Raw genomic sequence first — 20271 nt, 5'->3', positions numbered from 1 at the left:
AGAAGGAAAGAAGGAAAGGTAGGAGGGAAGGCAGGCAGGAAGGAAGGAGGATTGAGGGAGGATAGATGGTGAAACTGATCCCTCAGCCCCGTCAGATCATTTTTCTGAAGTAATGGTGCTTTACATACTAGTATTTCTTAAGCTACACTGAGAGGTTATGCCAATACCATGAAAATTATTTCAATGACTAGATATTTCTCATTCTGAAGTTTTTTTTTTATCCTCATACGCATTGTTCTGAAAACTTTAGCACTGCTTCTACTTGAGTACACTACAGGCTGAAAATTGAATGAAGAATTGAAAAATTCAAAATGTGAACAGAAAGCTCAGAGGTAGTCAGCCGTGCCGAGCTCAGCCACTTGTCTTCCTCCTGGGTACATGTTCCCATGGCTGTGATTTTATGCTGCATACATGTGACAGACTAGACTTTTCAGCGAGTGAAACCAAGCCCTGTTCAAAGTACACAATGAAGCACGTTGACATCTTGTGTCATTCTGCAAAGAGCTCTCTGCCTTCTGGGTTTCCCTGAGTCAAACTGGATCATCGTGGTCTAATTAGTGTGGTACCAGCCCATTCCCAACTGTCTGCCAGATGCCTCCAAGCCCAACGTGGCAGTCACGTAACCATAACTCAACAGCTGTCCTCAAGTTCTGGAATCTTGGCAAAGCCACCAAAACCCATGCAAGAGGGCTCTCCGGGAGGGCAGAGGTTTTCCTGGCCCCTGCTCATTAGCACCCAGCCAAGGAACCTTTTAGTCATCCTCTTTGCTCTGCCTGTGGCCAGTTTTAAAGGATGTCAATGCCCCACCCACAGCAGCATAGATCCAGGTACCTTGAGCTTGGAATAGCCTTTCTGAATATACTGTCCGCATTTTTCATGTTCCCCCGAGGAAGCATAGAATTTACTCCACCAGTCCATGATTTCTTCCTCCTAAAGACATGTCAAAATGGAAAAATCTTTAGTGATGACCTGGCTTTCCAATCTATGCAGGAAAATGCATGTGTAATAGGTATGAAGAAATAGGTTCTTCTGACCCTATTAGAGGTGAGGTTATATGACTTTTGTTTACATGCATAACAGAAAAGCATTCATGATTCTTCTACTCAGAAGCTAGAGGTGAAATGACCATTCTTGGCCAATGAAATGTGTTTGGCTTTAATGCCCACTGTCATACTAGATAATGTTCTTACGTCCTTTAGACACAATCTATTAATTTGTTGTTTTTTACATTTTTATTCTGTTGACTTGATATTTACATATACATATAAATTTAAAGAAAACCTCCAATGTGTGTTTTCTACTATCTCATTTTCTTAGCCCTTTTACCCGGTAATGCCTTGTATACAACGCTCACTAGCTAAGAATTGGAAAAACTGGTTTTAATTCAAGTTCCTTCCTTTATTTGATAAGCCATACCCTATGTTATCAGCTGTACCGGCTTGGGCAAGTTGTTTAACATCTCTGAGCATCAATTTTCTTCATCCACTGAAGGGAATAATAACACAATGGACAAAGCATTCACATGCTGCCTCCATCTACCTCCAAAAGCTGTTCTGGAAATCATATGGGGTCTTTAGGAGAAAGAGCTTTGAAAATTATAAAACGTGAAACGAAAGGAGGGAGGCATCATGGTTCAGTTAGACCAGGGCTCCCGACATATCCTAGGAGATTCTGATTCAATCAGCCTGGTTGAGACCAGGGCATCCAATATGCTTTCAGAAGTTCCCCAGGAAAGTCCAATGTGCACAGTTTTGGGAATCTCTGGTTTTGATGGGTGGCTCTTGGTTGGGCAGAAGGACAGCATGTCAGAGTCACTTGTGGAAAACTGTCAAACTATAGAGGCCTCCCAATCAGATTTATAAGAATAGATTCTCATCAGACCCACCCATTGCTTATTTTAACCTGCCTAGGAAAAAGTAATGTTGTCAAAAAAAACCATCAAAAAACAAACAAACAAAACGGAAGGTCACCTGCAATAGAGCCTCCAATTCAGTCTTAGGGGAAGGAAGAAGAGACAAGAAAAGCTTTTATTTATTTATTATTTATTCATTTATATTTTGAGACAGAGTCTTGGTCCTTCTCCTAGGCTGGAGTGCACTTGCTCTATCTTGGCTTACTGCAACCTCTGCCTTTTGGGTTCAAGCAGTTCTCCTGCCTCAGCCTCCCGAGCAGCTGGGACTACAGGTGCATGCCACCATGCCCCGGTACTGTTTGTATTTTTAGTAGAGATGGGGTTTCACCATATTGGCCAGGCTGGTCTCAAACTCCAGACCTTGTGATCTGCCCGCCTCAGCCTCCCAAAGTGCTGGGATTACAGGCATGAGTGGCCTTGAAAGGCTGTTTCTTATTCATGTTATATGTTACATTTTATGCTTATTTGTGTGTGTGTGTGTGTGTGTGTGTGTGTGTGTGTGTGAGAGAGAGAGAGAGAGAGAGAGAGAGAGAGAGAGAGAATGAATGTGGGTGTGTTACACATATTTATACAGAATTACTTCCCCTTTATGGGTCCAGCAATCTATCCCTGGATTTAGTTCTTTTTTATTTTTAAATTTTGAGACAGAGTCTCACTGACTGCTGGAGTGCAGTGGCACAATCTCAGCTCGTTGCACTGCAACCTCCACCTCCCAGGTTCAAGTGATTTTTATGCCTTAGCCTCCTGAAAAGTTGGGATTATAAGCACCCACCACCACACCTGAGAATTTTTATATTTTTAGTAGACAGGCTTTCCCATGTTGGCCAGGCTGATCTCGAACTCCTGGCCTCAAGTGATCTGCCCGCTTCAACCTCCCAAAGTGCTGGGATTATAGGAGACAGCCACCGTGCCCAGCCCCCCTAGATTTAGAAAAAAATTATTCCCACAAAAATTCTGGGCAGAGCTGGGCGTGGTGACTCACACCTGTCATCCTAGTACTTTGGGAGGCCAAGGCAGGGGGATTGCCTGAGCTCAGGAGTTTGAGACCAGCCTGGTGAAACCCTGTCTCTACTAAAAATGCAAAAAATTATCCGGGCATGGCAGCGTGCACCTGTAATCCCAGCTACTTGGGAAGCTGAGACAGGAGCATCGCTTGAACCCAGGAGGCAGAGGTTGCAGTGAGCCGAGATCACACCACGTCACTCCAGCCTGGGCAACAGAATAAGACTCTGTCTCAAAAATGAATAAAATAAAATAAAAATAAAATAATAATAAAAATTCTGGGCAGAAAATATACAAATCTTAAATGTAGCAAAATGTATACCATAGTTACCTTTTCTGTCAGCTGCTCGTGCACATGTTGGGTCAGGAAGAAGGCAAACCATGTAACAGGTCACACAGATATGGAGACCCCAGAAACATGAGGTTTAAAAAGAAAGAAAGAAGGAAAAATTATTTTTCATGCATGCCTTACATTATCAACATTTTGATGGGTTATTTAAATTATTCTAAGTCAAGATGAGCCCACAACTGAACACATCTTATTGGTTTCTTTTCTGAAAATATGCAAAAGGTTACACACAGTATGACAATGAAAGCCTAGGAAGTAGCACCTTCTCTGCACCCCCCAACCCCTCCAACTCCCCCACCATCTCAAGTTTTCGATGGAGTTAGACATTTCCCAGTCAGCTAGCAGAGAGCTCACACGGGCGGGGTTGTAGAGCTGCTCACCCTGCTGCCCCACACCTTTCATCCCATTTAGTTTCTAAAATATATTCCCAAACTTGGTCAATTCTCCTCCCCACAAAAAACTGTCCTGTCACAAGATATGTTTGACTGAAATGTTATCATGTAGGTATCCCTGCCGCCATGCCTATATTACAGCACCAAATAAATACTCATCCATCCAAACTGCTCTAATATGAGGATGTCAAGTTTTCCCACTGGCCAAATCCTTTCATGTAATTTTTTTCATGGAGAACCCACCCGATCTCAGGGCCCATCCAGGAGATGAGAGAATGAAGAACTGGGAAGGGAGTCTTGAGTGTCATCCTGGTATCTGCTGGGGCATTAGCCAAGCTCGTTTTCAGGAGCAGCTTGAAGACAGGCTGCCTAGACCCCTTTCTGAGCTCCTAACTTTATGTTCATTCCTAAAGGGCTCTTCCTCTGGCTGCCATGTGAGAGGGCCTTCTGTAGGTGCCCCTTGCTATTTTCCAGATTGATTTTTGTTCAGCACAAGGGAATTGCCAAGAAAGGCAGAGTGAAAGACAGATGTATCAATTCTTTCTATTAGATTCATACCAAAGCAAAATTAAGCGTTAAATTATCACAGCTGAATTGAGATTTTTGAAGGGAGTGATTTTATTCCCAAGGTACTCTTACATTCTCAGTGGTTCCTGAAACCAGATTTTTAGAATCCGTTTGTTCACAATTCAAACCCATTTCAAGGAAAAGAACCATTCATGATTTAAAAGGCATTATTTAAGACAAGTTGCTGATTTTAAGATTTAGCATTAGTATGGGAGAATTTATTCATGCACAGATGATCATTAGTGCATGTGGAAAGGTAATGGAAACAACGGATGTGACTTGCTTTATTATATCTAATAATAAACTTGCAATGGGAATCAAATCATTAAATGGCACAGAAGATTCTTCTTTTAGGCTTAAAACAATCACATTTGTTTAAAGATCAGTTTTCACTCCAAAATCTAATAGAAAGAATTGTAAGAAGGATTCGAGTCTTTAGGCTGAGGTCCCACAGTCCCAGGCAGCCTCATGCACTGGGTTATCATACATACATGCACTGTCGCTGGAGAAGCCATTTTGCTGAGTGCTGTTGACAAACTGCTTAAGCACTGGAATTGGAAGGTAATTGTTGAGATGGCCATGTACGCATGTCCACGTTATCTGGCTAGCACTTGACGTATTTGCCCCAGAGACTTATTTCTTACTTTTCTTGTGATAGGGCTCAGCCCATTTGTTGAGAATTCCCATGGACATCACAGAGTAATGCCATGAGTTTCTGGGGTGTGACACTGTCACTCAAAGACACAGCCGCCAGCCCCCAGCAATAGCACAGTTATTTTTGAGCCATTCCCTCCGTTTACCCAGACACAAAGCCTGAATTGAGGAAGTGGTAATACATGTACATTACATGTACATTACATACACATGTAATACAGGGCATCAGCAAGCCTGTCATTAGCTCTTTCAAAGCGCAACTTTGTTCATTTGACTTTGTACAGATGTGTAATGTCTACTTTGATGAACTGGTGGACTCAGATCTTTGGAGATTTCAACCAGCCTTCCTTTTCCCTTTCTTTCTTTTTTTTTTTTTTTTTTGAGATGGAGTCTTACTCTGTTGCCCAGGCTGGAGTACAGTGGTGCAATCTCAGCTCACTGCAGCCTCCACCTCCTGGGTTCAAGTGATTCTCCTTGAATGACTCTGTTTGTCAGTGTATGAGACACCCAGGTTTTTCTATTTGCTGTAGTTTTGAAGTGAAGAAATTGGTTGAAATACTCAAGGCCCTATTTTAAAACTAAGTATTCCAGCCACTTCTACATGAAGGAAAGAGGGAAAAGTCTCAGCCCAGAAAAAAGAAAACACCAAATATCTCCCTGTTTCTCTTGGCACTCGGGAGGCTCACTGCAACCTCCACCTCCTGGGTTCAAGTGATTCTCCAGTGAGCCTCCCGAGTAGCTGGGACTACAGGCACATGCCACCACACCTGGCTAATTTTTTGTATTTTTAGTAGAGATGGGGTTTCACTGTGTTAGCCAGGATGGTCATGATCTCCTGACCTCATGATCTGCTCTACTCAGCCTTCCACTTCTGTTCCTCAGTTGTACTTTGGGCTACTGAGTGCACCGAAGGCACGTAATAAGAATTGACTGACGATGAGAGATGGCCAAGCTGGAGGCAGATTATACAGCGAGAACTTCAACTGTCTTTTTCTAGAGTAGTTATAAAAATCTACAGAAAAGATCTTAAGTGTATTAACTTCTGCCAAGGGTACTGCTATCCTACTAGGGATATTTGGGGTGGTTTACAAAGTGATCAGAGAAGTTCTGGCATATGGGATGGGAAATTTGACATTGTCGTTTGTGACTGTGTAGGACTCCCAGAGAGTCAAATCAAACACGCTGCTGGCTGTGGAGACTGGATTTAATACGGTCCAGTTGTTAGTGAGTTTAATGCAGTGAGAAGGAAGTAGATTTTTTAAGGCACTGTTTATGGACATAACATATTAAAGTACAATCTTATGCATTTTTGGGCTAGTTTGCACATTAAAACATGCTGTGAATATTCATCATAAATGCCAAGAGAAACAGGGAGATATTTGGTGTTTCCTTTTTTTCTGGGCTGAGACTTCTACCCCTTTCCTTCATGTAGAATTGGCTGGAATACTTAGTTTTAAAATAGGGCCTTGAGTATTTCAATCAATTTCTTCACTTCAAAACTACAGTGAATAGAAAAACCTGGGTGTCCCATACACTGACAAACAGGGTCATTAGAAATTTATGACACTTCTGTTTTATGTAGGGGAAGAATCTGGCATGTTGTATGTATCTCTGATCTGAAGATTGCAATGCTATAAATTTGCTTCTGAGACTTCACTTTCTAGCAAAAGATCTTTCTCAGACTGTCCACACCCAGGGTTCTCAGACCTGCCCACACATTAAAATCATTCGAGGAGATTTAAAAACATACTGATGTCTAGGTCCCTCTTCCGCTTGGGAGGTGAGGCCTGGGCATGGGTATTATTTTAAGTATCCTGGGTGGCTTATTAGCGAGGGTTGAAGACTACTAGTCTACAAAATGTCATCATAACTGTTGATGAGTGCAAGATTTAGGCTCTTGTCTGTACCCAGTCCTCAATAAATGGATTGACTGATGATTATAATTGCAAGAAATGGTTGTTTGACTGAATTCGCCAAATGCTTAGACATCTGGAAGATAAAACTGATAGCAACCAATGATCAGCTCTAATGCCTACCTTAGAAGCCAGTAATGGTTTGGTGTCTTCCATTTCAATAACGATGTCCCGGCATGGTGGGGCAGACAGAAGGGAGGCTGCAAGACAAATAATTTTTTAATCTAAGATAGAGAAATACAGTGGTGAATATTCTACTCCAAGTTCAAGTTTAACAGCCATAGGGTGGATGGTAGAGTTTATTCCAGGATGAGGCCTAGGAAATAGAAAGGACAACTCCTGAATGTAGAAAATAACCCAACAATCCATCACTTACCCCAAATATAATACGGTTTTAGACATTTTCTAGGGGATTATAGGGTCCATCACTGTTTTGTTTTGAACAATTAGTCCAGTGCCTATGTAGAAAGTGCTCAAAAAAGAATTGTGTTGGCTGGGCACAATGGCTCACACCTGTAATTCCAGCACTTTGGGAGGCCAAGGCAGGTGGATCGTGAGGTCAAGAGATGGAGACCATACTGGCCAATGAGGTGAAACCCCGTCTCTACTAAAAATACAAAATTTAAATCAGTTGAACCTGGGAGGCGGAAGTTACAGTGAGAGAAGATCACATGGGGGACAAAGTGAGACTCTGAGAAGGAAGGAAGAAAGGAAGGAAGGAAGGAAGGAGGGGGGAGGGGAGGAGGGGGGAGGGGAGGGGAGGGGAGGGAGGGAGGGGAGGGAAGGAAGGAGAAAAGAAAAGAAGGAAGGAAGAAAGGAAGGAAGGAAGGAGGGAAGGAGGAAGGGAGGGAAGGAAAAGAAAGAAAGAGCGGGGGAGGGAGAGGGAGGAAAGGAGGGAAAGAATTGTGTCAATACATGTCTTTGGAGGGTGCAGGAGTAGTGATGGGGAACTGACTTTTTTTACTTCAATAGCTTTTGGGGTACAAGAGGTTTTTGGTTACATGGATGAATTATATAGTGGTGAATTTTGAGATTTTAGTGCACCTGTCATCTGAGTAGTGTACATTGTGCCTGATATGTAGTCCTTTATCCCTCCCCCACTTCTAACTTCAGAGTCTCCAATGTCCATTACACCACGCTGTATGCCTTTGTGTTCCCATAGCTTAGCTCCTACTTATAACTGAGAACATACAGACAGCCTACATCTAAAGGAGGCTTCTTTTCTTGAAATTTGTTCTTAAGACATAGAATATAAGGAGGAGAAAAAATGAGACAAAGAAGGGAAAGGAGAGGTAGGGGCTAGGGGAGGGATAGATTAGGAGAAATACCTAATGTAGATGATGGGTTGATGGGTGCAGCAAACCACCATGGCACGTGTATACTGTGTAACAAACCTGCACATTTTGCACGTGTATCTCAGAACTTAAAGTATAACTTTAAAAAAAAAGAAGGGAAAGGAAAGGAAAAGAAAAGCAGGGTGGATTATTGCATATTTCAGGTCTGAGTTTGCAGTGGCTTATTCAGCCCTTGTTCTCAACAGTGTATGCAAAGAGAGAAGACAGGTGCCCTGACTTTATATACAATTCCCAAAATGTCTGTGACTCAGGATTCGGGAGTTAGAGCACACAGTCAGGAGTAGCCCCTGGGCTTACTACATTTGATTCAGCTAAAGGGGGTACCAAAGCCTCACCCTGGGGCAGGGGTGGGAGGATGAGAGGTACATCTCCCATTTATTGAAGAGGCATCAGACAGGAAGACATTTAACAGGAGGCCAGAACCCAGACACAACAAACCCTGACAAGCCAATAGAACTTTCTGTTTAACTCACCCTGGCAACTGATTTATAAGACGTAAAGAAGGAGAGGCTAGAAACCTTTTTTTTTTTTTTTTGAGGTGGAGTCTCACTCTGGAGTGCAGTGGTGCAATCTCGGCTCACTACAACCTCTGCCTCTGGGTTCAAATGATTCTCCCGCCTCAGCCTCCTAAGTAGCTGGGACTACAGGCATGTGCCACCACATCAAGCTAATTTTTGTATTTTTAGTAGAGATGGAGTTTCACCATATGGGCCAGGCTGGTCTTGAACTCCTGACCTCATGATCTGCCCACGTTGCCCTCCCAAAGTGGTGGGATTACAGGCGTGAGCCACTGCACCTGTCCTAGAAACCTTTTTTTGTACATACCATGTGCTGGGCATTGAGCTAAACACTTTATTTACATAATCTCATTTAATATCTCAATAATCCTGTAGAATATGTGCCATTATCCCCATTTTAAAGATTTTAAAACAAACTGAAGCTAAGAGCAAGCAAGACACTTGCTTCAGGTGAAAGAATGAGTGATAATGAGGAGTAAGTAACCTAGGTTTGGCTGACTCCAAAGCTTGTGTTTTAACCCCACACAGAGCCTGGAGGAACCAGTGGGGGGATACTGAGGAGGAGGCGAGACTGACATTTCCTGAGCGTCTGTGATACATCAGTCACTATGTGAGGTAGTTTTAGATCCATGTGGCCCTCTAGGCCTTGGAAGCAGTCTCTATACTTCCAAGATAAGCCCCCCTGCAGATCCTGACAATCACAACAGTAGAGAACAAGACAGCCAGATGGGCAGGGACACATGAACACAACTGAATGCAAGTTCTTTCCTCTAGGGTCAGTTCTCTGCTTTACCCGCCTCATGGAAACAATGCCCGAGCAACAAGAGGAGAAAGTTATTCTGTGGCTTCCAACATGAGGCCATCCAAGTGCCCTCCTCAACTCTTAACCTCTCATTTGTTTTATGAAAGAACGAGATTTTCCTTATCTGGGGCTCCTGGAAGCCTCGACCACACTCTACGTTGATTACATAGATCACTTGCCAGGCTGAATCTGCTTTGGGCCCAGCCCGCCCCTGAGCAATAGCCACGGTAAGGGATTCTGGGGCCAGAGAAAGCGTGTAGCATTTGTAACCTCTGAACGCTTTCATGTATTTAGATCAACAAACTTTCTCTCATGAAAGCAGTAAGAAAAATATGCCAGGAAAGTGGTTTCTCTCCATTTAGTAACCTCAAATGAAACAATTCCGACAATTTCAATAATCCTTGTTGTTATCAAAAAGGCTGCTCTTTCAGGCACCATCAATTCAGCATAAAATGTTTTACATGGGACATTTCTTGATAAGCACATGTAGAGTTTTGCTTAAACGTGACTGTGGATGTTTTTTCCTTGTCTCTGAATCAGGGATCCAGGATGCTCAGTCAGACCTACATAGCAGATGGGTTTCAGAGGCTTTGTAAAGTCAGTACCAACCCTTATGAAAGCTTTAATAGAACCCGTTAGTGACACAGCTGCTTAAATAGAAGACATCTGCTTTAGTCTTGAAGCCACCAAGGATCGGCTGAATGAGGGTGTTCTAGCCCTCCCACGGTGTCTAATTTATGAGGCCACGGGCCTGGGATCTCTTGCACTGATGTGAGGTAGCCCCCAGCCCCTAACACAGTCCCTAGCACATGGTAAGCTAAAAGCGGATAACTAGTGAACGGGTAATTGCAAAATGCTGTGTCACTAGCTATTATTTATTATGGAAATCGAAAGTAAGCATTATGCCCTGCTCTATCATTTACATATTAATTCCATGTGCTAATGAGGTAGGAACGCAGATGGAAAGCAATCTGAAATAAAATCTCCTCCTCTCTCAGTGTTCATGGGGTCAGGGAGCTTGCTGTTTTCCCCATCAAGATATTTATCACACTGGACTGCAACTGCACATTTTCTTGTTTGCCTTCCCTGCTGGACTCTTGCCTTGTGTGAGGGGAACATGGCTGTCTTGGTCCCCACTGTCTCCAGATATCTAGAACAGCGCATGGCAGTCAAAGAGCACTTCCTAAACATTCAGTGAAAGGTGGAAAAAATGACTTCATCCTCTCACTGATGTAGGAACAGCTCTCCCTGCTTTGCTACCTGCATGATAAAAGGTAAATAAGGAACATTCATGAGGCACTTAACATTTCCTCAAAAGAAGTCTTACGGTCACCCAGGAGCAGGATTTCAGAGAGGAATCCCTCAGAGCATTTCACCCACCCCTAAAACGAGGCCAAGATTCCAGCCCAGCCCTGCCACTTACTAGCAATACAACCCTGGGAAAGTGACATCACCCACTGCAACTCACACTGTTTGCTCATCTGCAAAATATACGTAGACAACGAATCTAGGACTTAACTTGAGAGGGTTTGTAAAGATTAAATCAGAGCCATGCATGAAAAGCCCCCAGACTGATGCACAGACTTGCATGTTACCTTTGAGCTGTGGGACAATATCCTCTTTCCCTGCATAAGGGTCGCAGCGAAAGCGGTCCAGGTGGTCGATGGTGCACTGGCCGACGACAGGCTTCCGCCCAAACTGCCTGTGGTCGATGACCTTGATCACCAGGGGGGGCATGTATAATTCCTCCTTGGGCAAGAACTGGGGATCACAAAGGTAGGTGTCATTTCTCTCTTTTTTTTTTTTTTTTTGAGATGGAGTTTCGCTCTTGTTACCCAGGCTGGAGTGCAATGGCGCGATCTCAGCTCACCGCAACCTCCGCCTCCCGGGTTCAGGCAATTCTCCTGCCCCAGCCTCCTGAGTCGCTGGGATTACAGGCACGCGCCACCATGCCCAGTTAATTTTTCGTATTTTTAGTAGAGACGGGGTTTCACCATGTTGACCAGGATGGTCTCGATCTCTTGACCTCGTGATCCACCCGCCTCGGCCTCCCACAGTGCTGGGATTACAGGCTTGAGCCACCGCGCCCGGCCGGTGTCATTTCTCTTTACAAGACCAGACAAGGGCAGCTTTGAGAAAAATTTCTCCAGTGGACCAATCCAGATTCTCTTTACCACACAGCCCTGAGGACTCACAATAAATCATTCAGTCACTTATGTGCTGGGCAAGGAGCTCAATGCTTAAGAACACGGGCTGTCAGCCAGACTACCTGGGGTCAAGTCCTGGTGCTGCCGCCATCAACTGCTGGGCTAACCCTTCCACGCCCCCATTATTTCATGAGTAATAGTAAAATTGTTGAATTACTATACGTGAAGAGTACTTAGAATAGTACCTGGCCCATGCTGTGTCCTGTAAGTGAGGAATCACTGACCCATACTGTTTGTCACTGCCCTGTACTCTTTGCTCTGCTCTGCTTCCTGGGAGGGGACATGCGCAAGGCTAACAAGCCCAGAGCTTTGGTCATCTACTAGCCAGTTCTGAGCAGACTTTAGAAATGGTCAAGACAAAACTGAATCTCTAAGAGAAATAACGATGGCCAAGAGTCTTTTTGCCCTGGAAATTCAGTGCAAAAATGGATTGCTGCTTTTTCCTGACTCCCCTGGCTCCCTCTCATGGAATTTGGTGGCTTCGGTGACAATGCCTGATTGGGGAATTGTGGGCTGACCTAGGGCCCCACTTGGTATGTCGCTCAGGTGAATTTCTGTCTCTGGCCTGACACAGGAATAGAAGCTGGGATTATCCCAGTGGTTTTTCTAATCTCTGCTGACCAAGGCTAGATTGTAGACTAGAACGTGGAAGGGGATGGAGGTGTGGGGAGTGGACAAGAACAGGTGGAGTGGCCCAGGGGCAACCACTTTGGGACCCCGGCTGGGAGCATCCCAGTGGCTTGCCATCTGTTGCATGACAGGGAAGAGAGCACGGGCTTTGGGGCTGGAGGGACCTCTGTGCAAACACTGGCCACTCACTAGCGATGTCCCCTTGTGTACATTAGTTACCTCTTGGTTTTCCCCAAAGTGGGTATAAGAGGGGTGAAGATGTTTACCCCGCAGGATTAAAGACTAGGTGTACCAAGTAAGAATGCATCTAGCACTGCATGACAGCTGTCACTGTAGTTAGGACACAGTCACTGCGGTATAGACAGCGTCGCCTGATACTATGACACTGGATAAACATTTCCCCTCTTTAGGCCTAAGATTTCTCCTCTGTAAAATAAGAGACTGAAGCATGTGACCCTGGCGTTCAAGAGCACTGTATTGGAGACATCAAGGTCAGAAAAATGACTGGGGTGGGGAAAGGAATGGGAAGCTTCTAGGTCTTCCAACACTTCAAGGTAATGAACTATCTTTATTTCACCTATTTATACAATAGAGTAAAAACGGAAGGTTTTTTGTTTTGTTTTGTTTTTGTTTGGTAAAAGTTAAGAAATTAACTGCTTTAGGCTGGGCACGGTGACTCATGCCTATAATCCCAGCACTTTGGGAGGCTGAGGCAGGTGGATCACCTGAGGTCAGGAGTTCGAGACCAGCCTGGCCAACATGGAGAAACCTGGTCTCTACTAAAAATACAAAATTAGCTGGAGTATTTTTTTGTGTCTGCGCAAAAAATATCCCAGCTAACTTTGCATTTTAGTAAAGACGGGTATGGTGGCACATCCCTGTAATCCCAGCTACTCAGGAGGCTGAGACAGGAAAATCACTTGAACCCAGGAGGTGGAGGTTGCAGTGAGCCAAGATCATGCCACTGCTCTCCAGCCTGGGCAACAAGAGTGAAACTCTGTCTCAAAAAATAAAAATTAAAAATTTTTTTAAAAAAGGAAAAGAAATGAACTGCTTTAAAAATGGAAAGAGGGCCGGGCGCGGTGGCTCAAGCCTGTAATCCCAGCACTGTGGGAGGCCGAGGCGGGTGGATCACGAGGTCAAGAGATCGAGACCATCCTGGTCAACATGGTGAAACCCCGTCTCTACTAAAAATACAAAAAATTAGCTGGGCATGGTGGCGCATGCCTGTAATGCCAGCGACCTAGGAGGCTGAGGCAGGAGAATTGCCTGAGCCCAGGAGGCGGAGGTTGCGGTGAGCCGAGATCGCGCCATTGCACTCCAGCCTGGGTAACAAGAGCGAAACTCCGTCTCAAAAAAAAAAAAAAATAAAATAAAATAAAAATAAAAACGGAAAGACTGGGTGACCTCTTCTTGTCCCAGGTATTACAGGGTCTGTGATGGAGGGTTGGGAACTCACATCTTTACCAATCAGAGGGTAGCCTCGATGGAGCACAGAAGGTGCCATCCCAGGGGCACCTGGAGGTGGGGCACAGTTAGGGGCTACCAGGGGCATGGCCCCATCACCCCATATACCTTCCCTCACAAGCCGCCCCTTCCCCAGACAGCCCGTCCTCATCCAGAGGATTCTGGTCCATGCACATCTGTAGGGGGTCTATCTGGTCCACGCATGACTGGGGGTTAATATTCTGCCCTCATGGGGTTGACCAAGAGCCTGTAATATATAACCTGGATAGATGGAAAGTTTACTGGAGAAATAAGTAAGTATTGCTCACAGATATTTCTGTGCCACTGGAGTTGTTTTGATGCTTTAAGAAATCATCACTACGGTGTGAGAATTTCAGGGGAAAAAGTCATTGGCAAGCTGAATATAAGGCAGGGTTTTTCTATTTGTCAGATTTTGGAAATAAACTCTGCGTGTGTGCGTATGCATGTGCGCGTGTGCGCGTGTGCATGTGTGTGTGGCATATACATTCATATTTCAACGCACATGGGTGATTACAGAGAATCAATACTGTACCACTTTCATGAAGAGAACAGAACTTGGAAAGTTGGGTGTCTTCTTAAGGCTTTTGATGACCACTGATTCTACCCTTTCTCCTCCACACTCCACGACAAGACTGGGGGATGTGATAGAAGCCATCTGGAAGTTTTTCATATTTCTTAAGCCCCAGGCTAGAATCTAAGAAAACAATTTAAAGAGAAGGGAAGGTAACCGAGGACTTTAAAAATAATATTCAGAATTACTTGCAAAGTCTTTAAGATTAATTTGAACATTATCCTAGTAAGCTTGTAGGTCATGCAAAGAAAGTGGTTTTGCCCCTTTCTTTCTCCTGCCTGAGACCCTAAAGAAGCAATGCAGTTAGGAGTGAAGCAATCAAACCCTGGCTGTGCCGTCTAATAGCTGTGTCAATGCTGACAAGGTAACTAACTAACCTCTATATGTCTCATCTACAAACAAGACTGATTGTATTATCTATCGTAGGGTTATTCTGATAATCATCTGTAAACTTGTTTTTTGTTTTTTTGAGACAGAGTCTCACTCTGTTGTCCAGGCTGGAGTGCAGGGGTAGCACAAACTAGACTCACTGGAACTTCTACCCCAAGTTCAAGCAATTCTTGTGTCTCAGCCTCCCAAGTAGCTGGGATTACAGGCACGTGCCACCGCGCCTGGCTAATTTTTGTATTTTTAGTAGAGACAGGGTTTCACCATGTTGGCCAGGCTGGTCTCAAACCCCTGGCTTCAAGTGATCAGCCTGCCTTGGCTTCCCAAAGTGCTGGAATTACAGGCATGAGCCACCACGCCCAGCCCACCAGTAAACTTAACAAGGTGTCTGACATGCAGGCATTTCAAAGTGATGGCCTCAGCCTTTGAGAATTCTTAGCAAGACAGCCAGAGAAGGGAAATCTTGGAGTGTTAACAGCTGCTTGACTGGACAGAGGGAAGTCTTGGGAGTAGGCCAAACACTGTCTAACAAGCCACCTGGTTGGGGCCATCAGCCTGTAGCTGACGTGTCAACATTGCCAACGGCTCCCATCCAACTTCCGTCTCTGACTCCCTGCCAAGTCCCTATCTCTGGGCATATAAAGAGTCATTCCCTTCTGGTCCATCTTCCCTCTCCCAGTTCTCTAGTTGATCTGAAAAACCCAGAAACCTGCTGGCTCCCAGTAAATGAGGAGTTTAGATGCTCTCAGGAATGCTAGAATTGACCTCTCCTTGTTGCTTCAACAAGCCTCTACTCCCATGAATATCTCCAGTTTTTGGACAAGTTGTAAAGGAAGTTGGACATAGCAAGAAAATATGCAGCAGGATTCTATTTTCTATACAAAGATTCCTGTTCAGCAGTCACAGCTGTTTGATTTGATGAGTAACACGTGGGGGGCAGCATACCTCAATGGCAGTGAGCTGGACCACAGGCCTGATCCCCTGGGGGACCATGTATAGATTTGGTGCCCTTTGAGGGGGAAGAATGGGAAGGTTGGAGCCATCCTGTGAAACAAACATGGATATGTCAATACCTCCCTTCAGTTCAAGCAAACAGTGCCTAGAATGAACGCATCTTAAGAAGCTGACAGAACATATGAGGAAGAACACAGCAATGTACCCTGTCCCTCAGAATCAGCTCTGCGGTGACAAGAACATCTCCACAGGCTTTGTCTCCATTCATTACTGGGTGCCAGAGAAGTTTGGGTGCGATGTCCATTTCTGAGTTCAGTTTCACCAGAGGAGAGAAAATGCTTCGTCCTAAAAATTCATCTTTGCCCTAGGGAAACAAAGGAATTCTTAAATTCCCCAACAATGATCCCTTCAAATCTCCATCATCCCCAAGTTATCTTAGAAATTCTAAATGACCTACCACTTGGTCATTGTCAAAAAGTTCCATGATCACTTTGGGTGGATTCTGTAGAATTGTTTGAGGTTCCCCATAGATTTCAACTTCATCGAATATAATTGTTTGGTCCCACGTGGGATTCAGGGTTGAACGGATGATTTCAGTGGTTTTGCTCCGATGGAGGAAAGAGACATGAGCATACGGATCTAAAACAGAAAGCGAGAAGAACAATGGGGCCATGGCTAGAATCTAACTCCCTAAGACCACTCACTGCAACCACATTCTTTCCCTCTGGATATAATGACGGTGGGCTCTCACCATCCTCCTGGAGAGAGGGTTTCTAGGGAGCAGGGAGTTCCCCATGGAAGGTTCTGGTACTGCAGCAGAGACACCTGAAGCGAGACCCCGATGTGTACTGAGAGGTATCTCTTTGGAGTATGTCCTCACCAAGGGTAATTGGGCCCACAGTTTTCCTCTGCAAGAGCACTGCAGTCATGGTTGAGGGAAGGCTCTGCAGTCAGATACAACCCAGGTTCAATACCTGCCCTTCACCCCTGCTGCATAACTTTGAGGGGAAAATAATCTTCCTAAACCTTGGTTCCCTCCTCCATGCATGAAAGTAATATCTGCCTCACAGTGTTGAGGATAAAACGACATAAGTAATGTTAGCTACTTAGGATAGAGCCTGTCCTATAGGGAGTATCTGATAAATGCTAGTTTTTATTATAGTTGTTTTTAATGTTGATGATAATCCATTCAGCAAGTATTTATTGAGTGCCAGGTCTCAAGAGTACAAGAGGAACAGGAAAAGCTCAGATGCTCATAGTTTACAATCTGTGACAGCAGAAAACGTTGACTCACTATACTTAAGAATGGAGAGAAAGCTGCTGGGTGCAGTGGCTCACGCCTGCAATCCCAGCACTCTGGGAGGCCAAGGTGGGTGGATTACCTGAGGTCAGGAATTCGAGACCAACATGGTGAAACCCCATCTCTACTAAAAATACAAAATTAGCAGGGTGTGGTGGTGCATGCCTGTAATCCCAGCTACTTGGGAGGCTGAGGCAGGAGAATTGCTTGAACTTGGGAGGCGGAAGTTGCGGTGAGCCAAGATCGCACAATTGCACTGCCTGGACAACAACAGCAAAACTCCTTCTCAAAATAAACAAGTAAATAAAATAAAGAATGGAGAGAAAGCAATGTTGTGTATGGAGAAATAATCTATGTTCTCCTTCATGATAAATAATTTCATCAAACCTTTTTGCAGTTGCCTGGGGGCTGACCTATCTGAAAAATAACACAGTATCTAGCCTGAAACTCTTGTATAAGCTAAAAGTGCTTGGTTTCTAGAAGTGGAGCCATCATATAAACCCTTTGCTTTCGCCCTGATGATAATTCTTCTATCTCAAACTGCAAGGAATGTGCTTAAAGTTTTATGAAGCTTTAGTCACGAATTTTGGAAATATTTTTTTTGACTCTCAGTGATAGAGTGCCCTCTGGTGGAAAATATTTGAAAATGTCTTCAAAGACCACATTGGAGATGTATATTGCAGTGACAATCTTGAATCTGGTCAAATTTGTATCAAAAGGAAACCATTCACAAATATTGGTAAATATTAGTGCTTGAAACATGCTTCAAAATTGATGTGAGCACATGAGAGTCAGGCAAATGCTTTAACACATTTCCCGGTTGGAATAAAAAAGTGCAGTTCAGGGCAAACGGGACATGGGGTTAAGAGTTGTTTCCATAGAAAGCCCAGGGAAGCTCTGCTGGGCTTTGAGTCCTGAAGTGGAATGCTCCCCAGATAGCTCAATCCATGGTTGAGCAGCAAGGACTCAAATCCCCAGGCAGGCATGTTCTCCCCTCCTCCCCGCTCCCTTGCCAATAGCCTTCCCCTCAGAACCAGTCCAAAGCAACAAAAGCAGCTGGGGTGTCAGTGCAAGAGACGACAGAGCCTCACGGTATCGCGTATCTGGGGAGCAGGCAGAGGAGGAGGTTAAAATGAACTCTAAACTGCTCAAAGCCTGGTGCTGTAGGCAGACGGCAAACTTGTCATCTTTTTGATACCTTGAGAGAACCTACAGAAAAATTTAAAGGATCTTAACTTCCCAATCAACCCAAGGGTCCAGGGATGAAAACACAGCCATGTATATAAACAGAGATGAGAACTCACTTTCTCGGTGCTTCTTATTACTTAATCAATTAATATCTATCAGTACCAAAGGATCTTCTGTGTATCACTAGCACCCAGCAATGGTGCCTAAAGGTTTCAGTGATGATTTATCTAATGATTGAGCAAGTTTGCTTCCAGGATGCAACAATAATCTCCACATGAAAAGGGTTTTTGTTAGAAAGGACAGAAGGCATTCACTTGACACATAGAAGTGAATAGCATGCTGTATAATCATGTGTAGCATGAAGATTGTTTTCCTTTACCTGAAAAGCTATCCTTGTCTAAAGCCAGGAGGTTTCTGGCTTGATAGACATAGCAGCGCAGGTGGTAGATGTAGACTCCTAAAAAGCAAAATGACGATTACTTACAAGAAATGTAACAAAGAACATAACAAACAAACAAAAATAAACGTAACACTGTAAACTGCTATTTTACTGGAATATTTGGAAAAAAAATACATGTTTCTGATAAATGGGCCACCTGAATCTGTTATAGTTCCCACAGTAACCAGCACATAGGGTAGTGATGATGTGTCCTCCCAAAGTAGTTCAATGAGCTGAGATCACGCCACTGCACTCCAGCCTGGGCGACAGAGTGAGACTTGGTCTTAAAATATTCATATGTATTCTTTTTAAAAAATACTTAGTAAGCTCAGTGAAAAGTGTGTCAATCAGGAAAACATTACCTCTGTTATAAACTAACTGAATGTAGGGTGCTGCTTGTCATCACAGACCTTTCAAATGAAACTGGGTCTCCAGCAGTTATAGGAATAGGGCTTTCTATACTACTTCGGCACCAGATCTGGGAAACAGTTATCTTCTAAAACTTTCTGTGACATTTCAAACTCTTCATACGCCTTCTTTTATTATTATATTCTGTGTTTGTCTCTCTTCCTCTGACATTCTCTCTCTCTCTCTGACGCTCTCTCTGTGACACTCTGTGTCTCTGACACTCTCTCTGTCTCTCTCTCTCTGACACTCTGTCTCTCTCTGACACTCTCTCTCTCTCTCTCTCTGTGACTCTCTCTCTCTCTCTCTCTCTCTCTCTCTCTCTGACACTGTCTCTCTCTCTCTGACACTCTGTGTCTGTCTCTCTCTCTCTCTTTCTCTGACACTCTCTCTGTCTCTCTCTCTCTGTGAGATAGCAGAGCTTTGTGATTCCATGCACAGATTCTGGGAGCTCCACTATCTGAGTTCAAATCTTGTCTCTAGTGCTTACTAACCATAAGACTTTGGGCAAGTTATTTAATCTTCCTGTGCTTTGGTTCCCACTTCTGTAAAATGGGGACAATAATAGCACCTACTTTATAGTGTTGTCAGGAGGATTAACCAAGTTATAATATGTATAGTTCCTAGCCCATGCTAAGAGCTAAGACCTATGTTAGTGTTTGTTAATATTATTGTAGAGTAGGTCTCTCTCAGCCCCCAAATCCTGAAGGTTATTATTGAAACCAACTTTTATTTAATTTTTTGTGTCTTTTTTCATAGTTAAAATTTCAATTTTGGAGGCTTACTAGATAAACACATCTTAGATAGACTGTTAAAATCAGTGATTTGATCACGCTTCACCTTAAATATGACATGGTTTTCAACTGTATTTTTAAAAACCCCTTTCATCAAGGATGAAAATGAAAGTCATGTTTGCATGAAGAGATTTTAAAATCATATTTGGTGATTTGAAGTTTCCTTGAGATAAAAGGAAGTGGAATTCACAAAGTCATGTTTAAAATTCACTGTTGGCCAGCTGTAGTGGCTCACGCCTGTAATCCCAGCACTTTGGGAGGCTGAGGTGGGTGGATTACCAGAAGTCAGGAGGTCGAGACCAGCCTGGCTAATATGGCAAAACCCTGTCTCTACTAAAAATACAAAAAATTAGCCAGGGGCATGGTGACGCGTACCTGTAGTCCCAGCTACTCAGGAGGCTGAGACAGGGGAATTGCTTGAACCTGGCAGGTGGCAGTGAGCCG

General features: G+C 44.0%; 1 protein-coding gene across 8 annotated transcripts in view; it reads right to left on the bottom strand.

Moving 5' to 3' along the window:
* MYOF (myoferlin) overlaps positions 1–20271 on the bottom strand; it is a 184072-nt gene that overhangs the window by 31266 nt on the left and 132535 nt on the right. For 6 of the 8 annotated variants that reach the window (XR_004258974.1, XM_032245509.1, XM_032245510.1 and 3 more), the window contains 10 exons: positions 18569–18646; positions 16159–16340; positions 15907–16065; positions 15693–15791; positions 14322–14483; positions 11060–11225; positions 6913–6989; positions 4714–4770; positions 3246–3257; positions 832–930 (listed from right to left, as the gene is read on the bottom strand). Coding sequence is in view for 7 of the 8 variants with exons in the window: in XM_032245509.1 (XP_032101400.1) it covers positions 832–930; positions 3246–3257; positions 4714–4770; positions 6913–6989; positions 11060–11225; positions 14322–14483; positions 15693–15791; positions 15907–16065; positions 16159–16340; positions 18569–18646 (1091 nt within the window). In the remaining variant the exon portion in view is untranslated. The remainder of the gene's footprint in view (positions 1–831; positions 931–3245; positions 3258–4713; positions 4771–6912; positions 6990–11059; positions 11226–14321; positions 14484–15692; positions 15792–15906; positions 16066–16158; positions 16341–18568; positions 18647–20271) is intronic. The other 2 variants (XM_032245511.1, XM_032245512.1) reach the window with 1 other exon arrangement.

Source organism: Sapajus apella, unplaced genomic scaffold (genome assembly GCF_009761245.1).
Source record: "Sapajus apella isolate SASKATOON/1434 unplaced genomic scaffold, GSC_monkey_1.0 scaffold58, whole genome shotgun sequence".
Lineage (NCBI taxonomy): Eukaryota > Metazoa > Chordata > Mammalia > Primates > Cebidae > Sapajus > Sapajus apella.
Note: the sequence above shows the minus strand (reverse complement) of the source record. Positions and strands in the feature narration are given on the sequence as shown.